The following is a 16,004-nucleotide window of genomic DNA, read 5'->3' on the forward strand; positions in this document are numbered from 1 at the left end:
TGCTGCAGCGTCCTTCAGTCAATTACATCACCAAAGGACTAATTAATACCTCGTTTAATGAGATTCCCCACATCCAGAGTCGCTTCCTTATCTATAACCCCAGATAAATCCCCTTTCCCAGTAATTCCGTGTTCCAGGCTGGCTCTGCAGGTGACACCGAACCCCAGCCAGGCCCAGCCTCCCAGCTGATAATTAACAGACTCTGCAGAGGGGCAATTAACTTCATAATTAACTGCTCCTCTTAATGACGGGCTGCGGAGCCTGGCGGTGAATCACCCGGTGACCCCTTTGGGAAGGATGAGTGCCAGTGTGGAAGTATTCCCCTTTTTTTTTGGAATTTCTCAGGAATGTTAATTATTAGGATTGACAGAAGATGACAGAGAGGGAAGCAACCTCCATCGCATTCCCTGGAAATCTGACTTAATCCCTTTCTTTGGGATTTATTTAAGGGATTTAGGGATTCTCCCCTCCGGATGAAACCCCTCAGGATGTTTCTGGGGTCAGGAAAATCCTGGCATTGGTGCCATGGCCGCCTGCTCCAAGTCCCATAAAGATTTTTCCAAAACAGCAGGATCGGCCCTCAAATCCATATCCAGGCACCTTCCAGGCAGTGGGATTGGATGAGCCAGGTTTGGGAATGTCTCTGTTAATTCGATAATTAATTCAAGCATTTTATCTGTCGTCATCCCCACGTCAGCTAAAGCCTGGAAAAGCTTCCAGGTGCTGAAATCGGGGAATTGCAGGTAAAAAATGGAACTGCGGGAAAAGGAGCTCCGGAGGGAATTCCTGCGCAGGTGAGTTTAAATGGACCCAAGCACAAACCTCGGAGCGTGGGATGGGAAAGCTCAGCTGGAATGTTCAGCTGGGATGGCAGCGGGCTCTGGGCAGGGACACCTCCCACTGTCCCAGGCTGCTCCAGCCCCAGTGTCCAGCCCGGCCTTGGGCACTGCCAGGGATCCAGGGGCAGCCCCAGCTGCTCTGGGAATTCCAGCCCAGCTCCCCCCCACTCTCCCAGCCAGGAATTCCCAATTTCCAATCTCCCACCCATCCCTGCCCTCTGGCACTGGGAAGCCATTCCCTGTGTCCTGTCCCTCCAGGCCTTGTCCCCAGTCCCTCTCCAGCTCTCCCGGAGCCCCTTCAGGCCCTGCAAGGGGCTCTCGGAGTGAGGCAGACGCAGCTTCCCGGATTTTTTCAGGAATGGGGCAGATGTGCGGCCTCACATCTGTTCCGGGCCGCTCCTCCCTCCGTGTCCGTGCTGGGAGCAGCGGGAAGGAGCAGCCTCGGGACATCCGAGGGAATTCGAGGGGAAGGCACCGCTCATTCCAGGGTGGGATGTGCTGGGCTCTCCTGGAAAAGCTGGAGATCCTGGAGAATATCCTGGAGGACCTTGGGTGTTCTCTCGTGCCCAGTGGGATTTGGCAGCACCAAAGCTTCCTGGGTTGTGCTGGGAAAACCCAGGAAAAACCCGTGGCTCCGGCACGGCGGGATCAGCTGGGAGTTCTGTCAGTCCGGGGGGAAGAGCTCTCCCAGGGCTCCCTGGAGCAGCTTCCTGTCGCCAGGACCCTTGGGGTGGCGCTGCTCCATGGCCATCATTCCTTTCCCACTCCCACTCTTCCTCGTCTCCCCCCGGATGGCAGGACACGGATGCTGGGAATCCGCTCACCCCCCAAAAGCACCGATGATGCGGATTTTAATTGCAGTAATTACAGGGAATGGCTCCCCTTGGATCGTCACTGTATGGATCACATGGAAGCTGCCCAATTCCAGCCCAGGGACGGGAAAGAGGCGGGAGAGGCCTCTGGGAAAGCAGGAGGGATGGAGGAAGGAGAGATGGGAGACGGAAAGCTGGCGAGGCCTGAGGATCTCTGAGCCAGGAGGGTTCTGGAGGCCTGGCACTGCTCAGCCAGAATTTGGGATGAATTCCACCCAGGATTCCCTTTAAGTGGGTGGGGAAAGGAATGGACAGCGTGTGTTGCAGGGAGAAAAGGTTGGGAACAGGAGAGTGGGAATAGAAAATAGAAAAGTGAGAAACTAAATTCATTTTCTGACTAAAAAATATAACCTAGAACAGAAATGCAGTGGCAGGAAAAATCATTGGGAATAATTTCTGAGGAAGGTGAAGGGATAAAGAGGCAATGAGGTGTGGCTGGGCTCTAGCACATGGCTAAAAGCTGGCAATCCAAGTTTTCTCTGGAGCACCAGGAGGAGGAGTGGGTGAGGAGCACCCTCGGATGCAGCCTGACCCTTCGGAGCATCCCCAGCTCCCTTCCCACCCAAACTGTTCCATGATTCCCTGTGTGTTTATCCGAACTTTGGGGCTGATTTCCCACTTCCAACCAGGTCTGGATCAGGGCTGAGCTTCGTGGCTCTGCTACTTTTGGGGATTTCCTTCCCGGGTGGAAGGGGCTGTGTCCCCTCTGTCCTGGCACTGCTGTGGGGATTGAAACACTCGGACAGCTTGGAATGGAATGGAATGGAATGGAATAGAATAGAATAGAATAGAATAGAATAGAATAGAATAGAATAGAATAGAATAGAATAGAATAGAATAGAATAGAATGCAGTGAAGGGAACAATGGGATAAAAGGAGATGGGACGGGATAGGATGGGATAGGGTAGGACAGGATAGGAAAGGAAGGAGTGGGGGTGCCCGGCCTCCCCTCGCCCCCTCCTGGTTGGTTCTGTGGGAGCTGGAGCCCCTCCGGGGGTGGAGGAGGAGGAGGGATGGAGCCCCGGGTGAGGATGCTGGGGGGAGGATGATGGGGAGTAGGAAGATGAGGGAAGGATGCTGGGGGAGGAAGATGAGGAGCGCACTGAGGATGGCGAGGGTGAGGAGCGAGATGTGCGCGGCAGACGCTGCGCGGGGTCAGAGGGGGCGGACCTCAGGGTGGGGCGGGTCCAGGTGCGGTGCGCGGGGCGGTGCGCGGGGGGCGGACCGAGGGGCGGTGCGCGGGGGGCGGGTCGCTGCGCGGGGCGGTGCGGAGGGAGGGTCGCTGCGCGGGGCGGTGCCGCCCTGCCCGGGGCCGCTGCCGGCGGCTCCGCGTGGGTGGCGGCGGCGGCGCCGGGCGGAGGCTCCGCGGCCGCGGCGCGGCGGGGCCGGGCGGGCTGCGCGGGGCTGTGCGGGGCTGCGCGGGGCTGCGCGGGGCTGTGCGGGGCTGCGCGGGGCTGTGCGCGGGGCTGAGCCGGCTGCGCGGGGCTGCGCGGGGCTGTGCGCGGGGTTGTGCGCGCCGCGCGGGGTTGAGCCGGCTGCGCGCGGGGCTGTGCGCGGGGCTGTGCGCGGGGCTGTGCGCGCTGCGCGGGACTCTGCCGGCTGCGCGGGGCTGTGCGCGGTGTGCGCGGCGTGCGCGGAGCATGTCGGCGCTGCGGCGCAAGCTGGGCGATGAGTACCAGGTGGTGAGCACCTCGGCCAGCGGCGGAGGCCTCCCGCCCCCGCGCAGCGCCCCGCGCGGGAAGCGCCAGCGCTTCGTGGACAAGAACGGCCGCTGCAACGTCCAGCACGGCAACCTGGGCGGAGAGACCAGCCGCTACCTGTCCGACCTCTTCACCACCCTGGTGGACCTCAAGTGGCGCTGGAACCTGTTCATCTTCATCCTCACCTACACCGTGGCCTGGCTCTTCATGGCCTCCATGTGGTGGGTGATCGCCTACATGCGCGGGGACCTCAACAAGGCGCACGACGACAGCTACACCCCGTGCGTGGCCAACGTGTACAACTTCCCGTCCGCCTTCCTCTTCTTCATCGAGACCGAGGCCACCATCGGCTACGGCTACCGCTACATCACCGACAAGTGCCCCGAGGGCATCATCCTCTTCCTCTTCCAGTCCATCCTGGGCTCCATCGTGGACGCCTTCCTGATCGGCTGCATGTTCATCAAGATGTCGCAGCCCAAGAAGAGGGCCGAGACGCTGATGTTCAGCGAGCACGCCGCCATCTCCATGCGCGACGGGAAGCTCACGCTCATGTTCCGCGTGGGCAACCTCCGCAACAGCCACATGGTCTCGGCGCAGATCCGCTGCAAGCTGCTCAAGGTGGGTGCTCCCAGTGGGGTGGTGGGGAAACTCCTCCCTGGAACGCTGTCCTGGGCGTGGATGTGGTGCTTAGGGATGCGAGGGCCTTGGCAGTGCTGGGAATGCTCGGACTCCGTGGTCTTGGAGGGCTTTTCCAACCTTAATAATTCCGTGAGGGCCTTGGCAGTGCTGGGAGTGGTTGGAATGGTTGGACTCCATGGTCTTGGAGGGCTTTCCAACCCAAACAATTCCGTGGTTCTGTGACAGAAGTGTGGCCCCACTGCCGCTCCCCTGGGGACATCCGTGTCCCTTGGACACCCCTCGCTCCTGCCCGTGGCTGTCCCTGTGTCCCTGGGGCTTGGAGCAGCCTGGGCCATGGAAGGTGGCCCTGCCCATGGCCAGGGCTAGGACTGGATGATCCCGGATTGTTTTTTGGGTCCTGCTGCTGTCCCAGCATCCATCCCTGTCCTGCTTTCCTGCCTTAGGGAGCATCTCCGGGAGCCATCAGGCGCCGCATTCCCTCCCTCCTCGGGGATAATTCTTACATTCGGCGCAGGATTGGGATGGATATTTATAGATTCCTATAAAATGCTTCATTTGCCTGACAAGTAAATCCTTTGTAGCTCCAAGCCTTCCGTGAGCCGGGGAGGAGAAAGCTCCGGGCATAATGCTGAGCCCAGCCAGGCAGAACTTTATTGATGTGAACTCCAAGGAAAGCCGAGTGCCAGGGTTAGACCTGGAAAATCCCTGCCCTGGAGAGCTGGGAAGAGCCGGTGTTGGTGCGGGGCTCGCCCGGCGGCCGCGGATCCAGAGGGGAGAGGGGTCGGGAATCGGGATGGAGCGGTGGGAGCAAGGGGCCGGCTCGGGAGGCGTTTGCCGCGTGCGGAGCATCCCGCATGGATCCCCCGGGAACGGGGGTGCCCGCAGGTGGGTGCTGGGAACGGGGTGTCCTGCAGGGAATCGGGGTGCCCTGCCCTCGGGATTGGGTGTCCTGCAGGGAATCGGGGTGCCCTGCCCTCAGGATTGGGTGTCCTGCAGGGAATCGGGGTGCCCTGCCCTCAGGATTGGGTGTCCTGCAGGGAATGGGGGTGCCCTGCCCTCGGGATTGGGTGTCCTGCAGGGAATGGGGGTGCCCTGCCCTCGGGATGTGGGTGCTGCGTAGGGAACATGGATGTTCTGCCCTCAGGGTGGATGTTGTGCCGGGAATGTGGGTGCCCTTCCCTTGGGATGGGTGCTGTGCAAGGAATGGGAATGTTCTGCGGGGAATGTGGGTGCCCTGGCTGGGATGTGGGTGCTGTGCAGGGAATTGAGGTGTCCTTCCCTCAGGATGGGTGCTGTGCAGGGAATGTGGGTGCTCTTTCCATGGGAAGAGTATCCTGCAGGGAATAGGGGATATCCTGCAGGGAATAGGGGATATCCTGCAGGGAATGAGGGTGCTGTGCAGGGCCAGGCAGGGTCCCCATTCCCAGGAGAATCCCCCCTGGAAATGTGGCTGCCTTTGCTCCCTGCTCCCCCAGCCACCCCCAGGGACGGACGCTCATCCCCATGGGAGGCTCCTGAAGTTGTTCTGTTCTCCCCAAATCCCTGTTTCCCATAGGACTTTGGGATCAGTGCTGTCCCAGTGCTGGGGTCCCCTGAACCCTGAGGGAGTCTGTGCCTAAAAGAGGGAAAGAATTCCTAAAAAACTCCCAAAATAGCCCTTTAATAGCTTTAAAATGATGGAATATCCTTAAAAAATAGTCTAAATACTAATGTATGATTATAAATATTGGAAATATTGTTTATAGATATTAATTTTATTGATAAATATCTAAAAATAGCATAACAACACAACATCCTGGATTTAAATCATATGCAATCAGAAATGTATTTCTATTTAACAAGATATTATTTATAAAATTCCTTTTGAAACATTTAACGATGAATGTATAAATATATATCTACATACTATAGAAATAGAAATATATTTAATAACTTCCTGTATTTCAAGCTATAAAAGATCAAAAATGAGACATTTCCAGGCCAGCATTTGAAAATGGCTCTTTTTTTTTTTTTTGGGCTCTGGGAGTGCCACAGGGGGAATTTTAAAAGTTGGAGCTTCCAACTTAGCGTGGCTCCAAAAGAATTCCCTGGGTTTGAAATATGGGGAAGGAAAGGTTTGTGCTTGGAAGAAAAGCAGTGGCTGGCCAGGCCTCCTGGGGAAAAAAAGGGGAAGGAAAAAAAAAAGGGGGGGGAAGGATAATTAGAAGGAAAAAAAGGGAAAAAAGGAAAAATGGAGGAAGGGCAAAATAAAAGGGAAAAGTAAAATAAAAAAAAGGGGGTAAGGAAAAGGAAAGGGAAAATAAGAGGAAAAAATAAAATGAAAAAAGGGGAAAAGGGGAAAATAAAAGGAAAATTAAAGAAAAAAGGGAACTAAAAGGAAAGGGAAAATGAAAGGGGGGAAAAAAGGGTAAAAAAAGATTTAAAAAAGGAATAAAATCAATAGGGAAGAAGAGGGGAAAGGGAAAATAAAACGGGAAAAAATAAAAGAAATGGAAACTGAGAGAAGGAAAAAGGATAAAAGCAAGGAAGGGAAAATAAAAGGGACCCAAGGGGGGGAGGGGGGGAATAAAAGGAAAACTGAAAGAAAATAGGAAAAAGGGAAAATAAAAGGAAGAAATAAAAAGGATGAAGGGAACAAAAGGAAAAAAGGGGGGAAGGGAAAACAGAAAAGGAGGGAAAGGGAAAAAGGGAAAAAAGGGAGGAAAATGAAGCCAATAAATGGGGAAAAAAGGGAAAACTAAGGAGAAAAAGAGGAAACCAAGGATCGCAGCAGGGAGAGCCATCCCTCTTCCCAGGGCACTGCCGAGCCTGGTTTCTATTCCCAGCTTTCGGGGGCACGGGGATGCGGAGCGGGAACTGGGGAGCTCCTCCCTCGGAGCTCGTGCCCTGGCTGGGGGTCACCTGTGTCAGCTGAGGTGCAGCCCCGGGGGGCCCGATTTCCTTTGGGAAGGGGTTTTGGTATGGAAAAGGTTCTTTTCCTGCAGAACTGTGTGGAATTGGAACTCCCAATCCACCGGGGGATATTCCTTTCTTTGTCCTGCTGAGCTCAGACCAGGAGCAAAGCCAACCCCAAAGCCCTGCGGTGGGAAATGAGTGCAAAGCCTCTTGTGCTGCAGTGGGAATTTTGGGATGGGTTTTTGGGAGTGGAAAGAGCTTTGATGGCCCTCAGAATTCCCAAGTTTCCCCCCCTCATCGCTTGGAGCAAGGGAGTCACTCAGGGTCGTTCCTTTGCAAAATATCCCCTCTGGAATTGCCTGGGGTCGGGTTCTTCCCGGGATTGGGGAGGTGTACGCTTCTATCTGGTTTATCTGGATTTCAGCTCTGGAATTCCTTCTGAATTCCCTGGGAGCAGCTCGGAGCGTGTGAGATCCCAGCTGGACCCGGGAACACCTGGATTCCTGCTGCTGTCACACGGCAGGGCTGCGAGGGATGGGCTGGATTCCCTGGGAGCCCCACGGATCCAGGGGAGGGAGGGAGGGCACTGATGGGTGGTGGGAATTTAACCTGGAGCTAGATTGGATATTAGGGAAGATTTCTCCATGGAAAGGGAAAAGGAGGTCAGGCGTTGGCACGGCCGCCCGGGGCTGGGCTGGAGTCACATTCCTGGAGGGATTTCAAAGCTGTGGATGTGGCACCTGGGGACCTGGGGCAGTGCTGGGAATGCTTGGACTCCACCTTGGAGGGCTTTTCCAACCCAAACTTTCTGGGATTCCATGATTTCCTTCCCCCCCTGGAGCCCATCCTGGGCTTTCCCTGGATTGGCCGTGTCCCCAAGCACCACAGTGTCCTTAACTCCCGATTCCACCCGGTGAAATCCCAGAACTGGGAATGTTTGGGTGGGAAGGGATTTAAATCCCATCCCATGGGCAGGCATTCCACTATCCCAGGTTGCTCCAAGCCTTGTCCAAGCTGGCTTTGGACACTTCCAGGGATGAGGAGCTCCAACCTCTCTTTCCCTCCTTGTCGCTCGCAGTCCCGGCAGACTCCGGAGGGGGAATTCCTGCCCCTGGATCAGCTGGAGCTGGACGTGGGGTTCAGCACCGGGGCGGACCAGCTGTTCCTGGTGTCCCCCCTGACCATCTGCCACGTCATCGACTCCAAGAGCCCCTTCTACGACCTCTCCCAGCGGAGCATCCACACGGAGCAGTTCGAGATCGTCGTCATCCTGGAGGGAATCGTTGAGACCACGGGTGAGTGGGGACACCCCGGCTCCGCGGGGCTGGAATTCCCTCCCGCCCTTGGAGCGCTCCCTGCTCCTCCTGGCACGTGCGACGTGTTCTGAGGCAGCCAAAGCTGGGCTTTCCGAATAGCCACGGTTTGAGGCACCTCTGTCTTTTCCCTGGATTTGGAGCTCCAGGTTGGCTCCAGCAGGTGCTTGGGAGGAATTTTTGCCTTGAGCTTCCTTCCCTGCTTTCATCCCGTGGCTCTGATCAGCTCCAGCACCGAGGGGTTTGGAGTGTGGAAAATGGAGGAACTATTGAGGAAATATTCCCAATAAATTTGGCTTTTGCTGGCTGCAGAGGGCCTGGAGATTTTTTGGGAGATGCCTGATGAGTTAAGCGGGATCTTCCTGCTCATCAGTCCCACCTGGCTGATGAAAATCCCCCTTTCAATGCCTTCCCTCATGAAGCCGGATCCAGATGATTTCTCCGGGATGCCTCCTGCCTGGATGGGGTCCGTGTGCTGCCTCTGAATTTTGGGAAACACCGACATTCCTTCCTGCTCTCCTTCCCCTCCATAATGACAGGGTTTGGTTGGAGGAAGAGACGTGGGAAGCGGATCCAGCGTATTCCCGGAGGGAGGAGGGAAGCTGGGAGCTTCTGATCCTTCCTGGAATTCCCTGGGAGGAGCAGCAGGGCTGAGCTGAGTTCTTCCCTTCCCAGATTCCAGCCAGGCCTTTCCTTTAGGGAAATGTCTCCTCGGAGGGATTTTTTAGGAGTCACAGCAGGGGTCACAGCCAAGGGTGATGGAGGTGATTCCTTGGGATGGTTTTTAGCTAAAAGAGGGATGATTTGGATGGATATTGGGAAGGGATTCCTGGCTGGGAGGGTGGGGAGGGCCTGGCACAGGTTATTCCACGGCTGCCTCTGGATCCCCAGGAGTGTCCAAGGCCAGGTTGGACCCTGGGGTAGTGGGAGGTGTCTGGGATGGAATGGGGTGGGATTTAAGGTCCCCTCAACCCAATCCATTCCAGGATTCCATGACCTAAAATTCCTGCGTGGGGAGTGCTCTGAGTTCCTCCCCATCCCAGACCCAGGAGCTGGAGGATGCCCTTCCCTGGGGCTGGGATTGTTCCCATTTTTTGGAGCCCTTCCCAACGGAGATGCTCCAGGGGCTTTTCAGCACCCGGAGCTGCTGCTGATTGCTGAGGGTCAGTGCTGATCATTCCGGGTTGTTCTGGATCTGTCTTCCACCCCTCTGTTATTAGGATAATGTTGAATCAGGGAGAACATTCCAAGGGTTTATTTCTCAGTTTTTGTCCTTGTTTCCCATTGTTGGGATGGAGAATTGGAAGCTCTGTTGTCAGCAAAGCTTCCTGGTGCTGTTCCTGGGCAGAATTGGACTTTCATCCTGGATTTTCCTGCTGGGATTTGCCTCTGGATGTGTTTGGGATTATGCAACCTTTTATAATTGTGTGTATTATCCTGCAATTTATTGATAAGCTGCTAAAATTCCTGGAAAATGAACCCTTAATGGGAATCTGAAGCAGACAAAACTCTGCAGGAATGGTTTGTTCATCCATTTTCCAAACTCATTAAATTTATTTTGGAAACCTCTTCCCATGATTTGCTGATTAAAGAGCTCCAGAGCCTGCCAGGCTTTTTAATTAAAGAAATCAGGATGGCATCAAAGGCCTTCTCCTCTGGATTTGCTTTAAAACAGGAAAAAACTGGAATTATGGAAGCACAGGAAGGGTTCTCTCAGATCCAGGGAGTGTGAGTTCAGAATGCAGCAACTGGAGGGAATAAAGAGCTGGGACTGAAATGGAAATTACAGGATTCTGATAATTCCCTTTAAAAATGGGATTGTTTTGGATGTCTGTTCTCAGGGTCAGTGAGAAACCTCAATACAAATTCAAGAACTTTAAAGGTAGAGCGTAAAATATCGGAATTCTGGAATGGTTTGGCTTGGGAGGGACCTTTAAAGGTCAATTAATTTATTTGTTTTTATCTTTCCGTTTGGATTTTGGGATTTTTTTGTGTGTTGGATGGGAGGGCGACAGGAAAAGAGGATTCAGCATTTCACACATTGGAAGTGGCTTTGAAATTGCATTTATTTTATTTGAAATATTCCAAAGCATAATCTGAACATGATAAAATATTCCCTTAAAATACCCCTTTAAAACATTCCTTTAAAACTCTCGGGGCTGAACATCGGGCAGATCTTTTCCCAGTGCTGCCGTGAGACAAAATCCGGCAGTGGAAAATCCAATATTTCTTGGTCATGTGGACAAAACACTTTGGGCCCCGGCAGAGCCAGGATTTCCTGGGACTGGGACCTTCAGCTCCAGCTTCCCTCTGTCCCCCTGGAGCTGCTGGGCTGGAAAAGGGGGAAAAAGGGATTTTTAAAGCTGAGGAGAAGGTGGAATGTGCTGGGAAAATGCAGGGAAGTGTCTGGTGGGAGAGAAGAGCTTGGTAACAACAAATCCCTGCAAGTGTCCCAGGCCAGGCTGGATGGGGCTTGGAGCACCCTGGGACAGTGGGGTGGGATTTAAGGTCTCTCCCAACCCACAGCGGCCTGGGATTCTGGGATCCATCCCTTACATAACTTTTATCTTGGATAACGCTCCCTCCTCCTGCCTGAGGCAGCAATTCCCCATTTCCCTGCATCAGGCCTTCCCTGCTCCCTCCTTTTTCTCCCTGAGATCCCTTTGGAGGCCCGGGAGAGAAAAGTGGGAGTGATTTTGACCCAGAGCCGGGCAGGAGCTTCCCTTTCCCCACGGATAATCCCAGTGATTCAGTGCAAGTCGTGGCTCTGCAAAAATTCCCTGCTCCCGCCTCATCAGAGAGAACTCCTCCTGCCTGAGCAGCTTCCTTGTGCTGACCCGGCGCTTCCACAGCCTCTGGATCAGCAGGCTCCATGTGGAGTTCCGTTTTTCCCATGAATTATTGTTGGAGGGCTGAGCAGGAGCGATCACGCCCGTGTGCAGTCGGCCGGACAGCTCGGGAGCACCAACCCCTGATCTCTGCTACGGAGCTGCGCCTGCTGCCAGGAGCTGGGGGGGACGGAGCAGGGAGAAGAGGAATATGCAGCTCCCTGTGGGAGCTGTGTCCTGCTGCAGCTGGAGGCGGGGTCGGGAATGCTGGGGTGGGAAAGGGGAAGGCGAAGGGCTTGAATTTTTCATGGAGTGCTGGGATGTGGGGCTGCTGCTGGCTAAATATAGACGCAGAGTGCTCCTCCTGGAGACATTCGTGGACAAATAAACCCTGCAGTGCTCCAGTGGTGCTGATTCACGGAATCCTGGAATGGTTTGGGATGGGAAGGACCTTAAAGCCCATCCCATTCCATGGGCAGAGACACCTCCCACTATCCCAGGTTGTCCAGCCTGGCCTGGGACACTCTCAGGGATCCAGGGACAGCCACAGCTTCTCTGGGAATTCTATTCCAGGGCCTCCCCACCCTCCCAGCCAGGAATTCCTTCCCAACATCCCACCTAAATCAACCTAAATCCTTCAGTGTAAAGCCATTCCCTCCTGTCCCTGTCACGCAGTGGCTCCTTGAATCCTTTATTGTTCTGAAATCTGAGCCATTTTTCCTCCATAGTAACTTCTTCCTGCTCCTCATTGACCCTCCTGCATCCGCTGGCAGTGCAGCTTTCCCTGGATATTTGCCCTCCGTGCATTATGGATGTGGCTGGCAGAGGTTTCTGTTGCAGCCAACTGATCCCTGTTCAGTGTTATTTATTCATCCCTTCAATAACCTGCAGCAGGGGCCCTGCCTCAGGCAGATGTGCTGCTCAAAACCTGCCAGGAATGCCTGGCTGCCTTTTCCATGGATACCTGCTCCTTGGCCTGGATCCCTTTATGCTCGTTATTCTTTATTTACAGCTCTGCACAATGCATGGGGTGTTCAATATTGCAGCTCCCTCCCGGCTGGTTCCTCATGGACGCGCTCTCCTGAGGGATCCTGGCTTGGGAATGGCCTTAAGGGAAGGTTTAGGTTGGATATTTGGGAAAATTTCTTCCTGGATACGTCTGTCCAGGCCTGGCACAGAGTCCCCAGCCCTGGGGGTATTTCCAAGCCCTGTGGATGTGACACTTGGGGACATGAGGCAGTGGTGGCCTGGGCACTGCTGGGAATGGTTGGAGTCGATCTTGTGCATCTTTTCCAGCCTAAACCATTCTGGAATTCCGTGATTCCAACTGAACTGGCCTTCCCAGTGCAGTTGTTGCAGTCCCTGAGCTGCCACACACGATGTCTCCTTTTGGAAAGGCCCAAACCCCTGAGCTCTCCTCGTGATTAACTCTGGGTTTCTTCTGCCTTTTGGAGGGTTTTGACCTCCTGGAATTCTCTGGGAAGCGTGTGGGGAGCGGGATGTGCTTTGGGGTGAGCGGCTGTCTGTGGGCATGGCTTTGAAATCCCTCCAGGGATGGAGCCTCCAGCCTGTGCAGGGCTGGACAGCCCTTTCCATGAGGGATTTTTCCCAATATCCACCCTGCCCTCCCCTGGCCCAGCCTGAGGCCGTTCCCTCTCCTCCTGTCCCTGTTCCCTGGCAGCAGAGCCCGACCCCCCCGGCTGCCCCCTCCTGTCAGGGACTTGTGCAGAGCCACAAGGTCCCCCCTGAGCCTCCTTTGCTCCAGCCTGAGCCCCTTTCCAGCTCCTGCAGGAATTCTCCAGCCCCTTCCCAGCTCTGTTCCCTTCCCTGGACTCCTCCAGCCCCTCAGGGTCTCTTGCTGTGAGAGGAAAATCAAAAAGTGGGAGAAAACGTGAGGGGAAAGGAAAGTGAGGGAAGTTTGGGGAGGGCTCTGCTGCAGAGCTTTTCCTTCTGGATCCTCCTTTGCTCCAGGCTGAGCCCCTTTCCAGCTCCCTCAGAATTTCTCCAGCCCCTTCCCAGCCCCATTCCCTTCCCTGGACACCCCCAGCCCCTCTCTTCCATCCCATCCCAGCCCAAACACCCCAACCCTTCCCAAGCATCCACCGTTCCAGCAGCTGAGAGCTGAATTCCATATCCTGGGGGTTCATCCCAAGGGAAGAACCTGAGCCAGGCCTCGTTGTTTTGCCTGTCTGACACTTAGCAGCCGGATTTGTCCCAGCTGGGCACTCCCAGTTTACAGGTGACATAAACCAGTTGTAGTTTAGGCCTGGTTCTGTGCCTGCTGCTGGTTCTTGGGATGATTTTAAGGTGAGGTGTAAGAGAAAAGTGCTGGTTTAGCTCCTCGTGTGTTACACAATCCAAGCTGCACCGATGCCACTGTGAAGGAAATGATGATAAAAGTGCTTGGCAGGAGCAGGGGGAGAGAGAGGCCTGTCGTGGGTAAAATGCTGGGACATTCCAGGAGAGTCATCCAAAGTGTCAGGAGGAATTGGGAATTTATCGAGGGGAAAGCTGTGCTCGGGCTGGAACGAGCCTGGAGGGCTGGGGGCCCTCCTGCCCCTTCCCTGCTGTCTGTGCTGGTTCTGTGGGATTTGGGGAGCTGGGGGAGAGGGAATGGGTGAGGGGGCTGCATCCCTGTGGGAATGGCACTCCTGGGATGCAGCCCTGCCCACTCCTGGCTGATCCCAGGGCCCTTCCTGGGGTATGGAGACAAAGGCTGCCCATTGTTTATTCACCGCTGAGCTGCCCCTGGAAGCATCCAGGGAGGATCCTCATCCTGCCTTGTTGTTCTGAATTCATCTGGGAGTCCAGACTAAGCCCTTTAGTGACCGTGACGGGGTTCCAAGGGTTTGGAGCCGTGTGTGCCATCCCAGCGCTGGGAGAGGCTGCTGGGAACAGCTCCTGCCCTCAGTGCAGTATTTACTGCGGGCTCCTCGGCCTTGTTTCCAGCCTTAGTGACTCCCTGGAGCTGCCGGGGACGTCGTGCAGGACATGAATGAATCCCTGAGCTCCCAGCAGAGCAAACCCAGCCCCTGTGCTGTGAGTGCTGGGGCCTAAATCCCGGGATTTCACACCAAATCCAGACAGTGGTGGGAACAGGGGGAGGATGGGGTTGCCAGGAGCAGGGCATTGGATCAGGGTATCCAGGTGCCTCTGGAATCTGGGAACTGCAGGAAGGGGGAATTCTGCCCTTCTGCCCTGCCCAGCTGAGACCCCACCTGCAGAGCTGCCCCAGCACAGGAGGGACCTGGAGCTGCTGGAGAGAGCCCAGAGGAGGCCACGGAGCTGCTCCAGGGCTGGAGCCCCTCTGGAGGCAGGCTGGGAGAGCTGGGAATGTTCCCCTGGAGAAGGGAAGGACACAGGGAGAGCTCCGAGCCCCTGGCAGGGCCTAAAGGGGCTCCAGGAGAGCTGGAGAGGGACTGGGGACAAGGGATGGAGGGACAGGAGCCAGGGAATGGCTTCCCAGTGCCAGAGGGCAGGGCTGGATGGGAGATTGGGAATTGGGAATTCCTGGCTGGGAGGGTGGGGAGGGTCTGGGCTGGAATTCCCAGAGCAGCTGTGGCTGCCCCTGCATTCAACACTGGCAGGACAATAAAAATCCAACAAAGAAACAAACAATTGTGCCCCCAGACAGGAAAATGCTCCATGGAGTCGATTTATCCGGAGATTTATTGCTTGTGGAGCAGAGCTGGGTCAGCCTTATCTGCGTGAGGCTGTGGGTGGCAGGATGCAGCCTGGGCTGGAATCCCCCTCTGCTTATCCAGCTCCTGGATCTGCTCTGTGCCTCTGCCCTGCCCTTTGTGCTGAAATTCCTGCTGTTGTTACGGATTTATTCCATTTATTGCCTCCAAAGATTCTTTCTGCTCAGGGTTTGTCAGAAATGATCACGATTCAAGGAGCCCCTGTGTGACAAGGACAAGAGGGAATGGCTTGCAGCTGAAGGATTTGGGTTGATTTAGATGGGATATTGGGAAGGAATTCCTGGATATGAGGGTGGGGAGGGGCTGGGCTGGAATTCCCAGAGAAGCTGTGGCTGCCCCTGGATCCCTGGCAGTGTCCAAGGCCAGGCTGGACATTGGGGCTGGAGCAGCCTGGGACAGTGGGAGGTGTCCCTGCCCATGGCAGGGGTGGCACTGGGTGGGCTTTAAGGTCCTTCCCACCCAAACTATTCCATGTTCTGGAATTCGTGGCAGTGATAACTTTGGGATGCTGTGAGGTCCCACAGCTGCTCTGGGGTGATTCAGGCACCCCCCAATCCCATCAGGAATCACCTCCTGTTCCATTGGGACAGGTGTAGGGAAAGATGACCCAGAGGTGCAGAGATAAATGGAGCCAAGGCAAGGCAGCCTCTGGAGCAGCAATTTTCCTGATGAGATTTCCTCTCTCCTCGTTAAGATATCGATCCGTGGCCGCACCGGATCCGTCAGGACACAGCTCAGAGCTCTGGGATGAATAACCTGGGACAGGCAGCACTAACTGTGATTAAGGACATGGGATGGCTGCGAGTCCCACAGGGAGGGCTCTCTCCCTCTTCCTGCTCTCCGTGTTCCTGGCTGTGTCCCTGCTTTGGCTTCTCCAGGAAACCTCCAGGGATTTAATGTGGGCTGGAGGTGGGTGTGGGGCTGGTTGTGGCTTCTGGAGTATTTTTGGGATCGGTGTAACCAAGAACTGGAACATGTTTAAATTTAAAATTACGTTGTCAGTGCGAGGGTGATAAAGATCAGGGAATCACAGGATCATGGAATGGGTTGGGTGGGAAGGGACCTCAAAGCTCATCCAGCAGGGACATTTTCCACTATCCCAGGCTGCTCCAAGCCCCGTCCTACCTGGCCTGGGACCCTGCCAGGGATCCAGGGGCAGCTGCAGCTTCTCTGGGCACCCTGTGCCAGGGCCTGCCCACCCTCCCAGCAAGGAATTC

The 16,004-nt window shown here is 55.2% G+C and overlaps 1 protein-coding gene across 2 annotated transcripts in view; it reads left to right on the top strand.

The window, feature by feature from the left end:
• Nucleotides 1-3,169: 3,169 nt before the first annotated feature.
• The window catches only part of KCNJ3 (potassium inwardly rectifying channel subfamily J member 3), a 28,520-nt gene continuing 15,685 nt past the window's right edge, over nt 3,170-16,004 (top strand). The window contains exons 1-3 of one of the 2 annotated variants that reach the window (XM_069021360.1): nt 3,170-4,029; nt 8,024-8,240; nt 8,681-9,089. In XM_069021360.1, coding sequence (XP_068877461.1) covers nt 3,352-4,029; nt 8,024-8,240; nt 8,681-8,694 — 909 coding nt within the window. In that variant the 5' untranslated portion in view covers nt 3,170-3,351 and the 3' untranslated portion in view covers nt 8,695-9,089. Of the gene's footprint in view, nt 4,030-8,023; nt 8,241-8,680; nt 9,090-16,004 lie in introns of those variants that run through there. The other variant, XM_069021359.1, reaches the window with a different exon arrangement.

This window comes from Aphelocoma coerulescens, chromosome 7 (genome assembly GCF_041296385.1).
Source record: "Aphelocoma coerulescens isolate FSJ_1873_10779 chromosome 7, UR_Acoe_1.0, whole genome shotgun sequence".
In the NCBI taxonomy this organism is placed as follows: domain Eukaryota; kingdom Metazoa; phylum Chordata; class Aves; order Passeriformes; family Corvidae; genus Aphelocoma; species Aphelocoma coerulescens.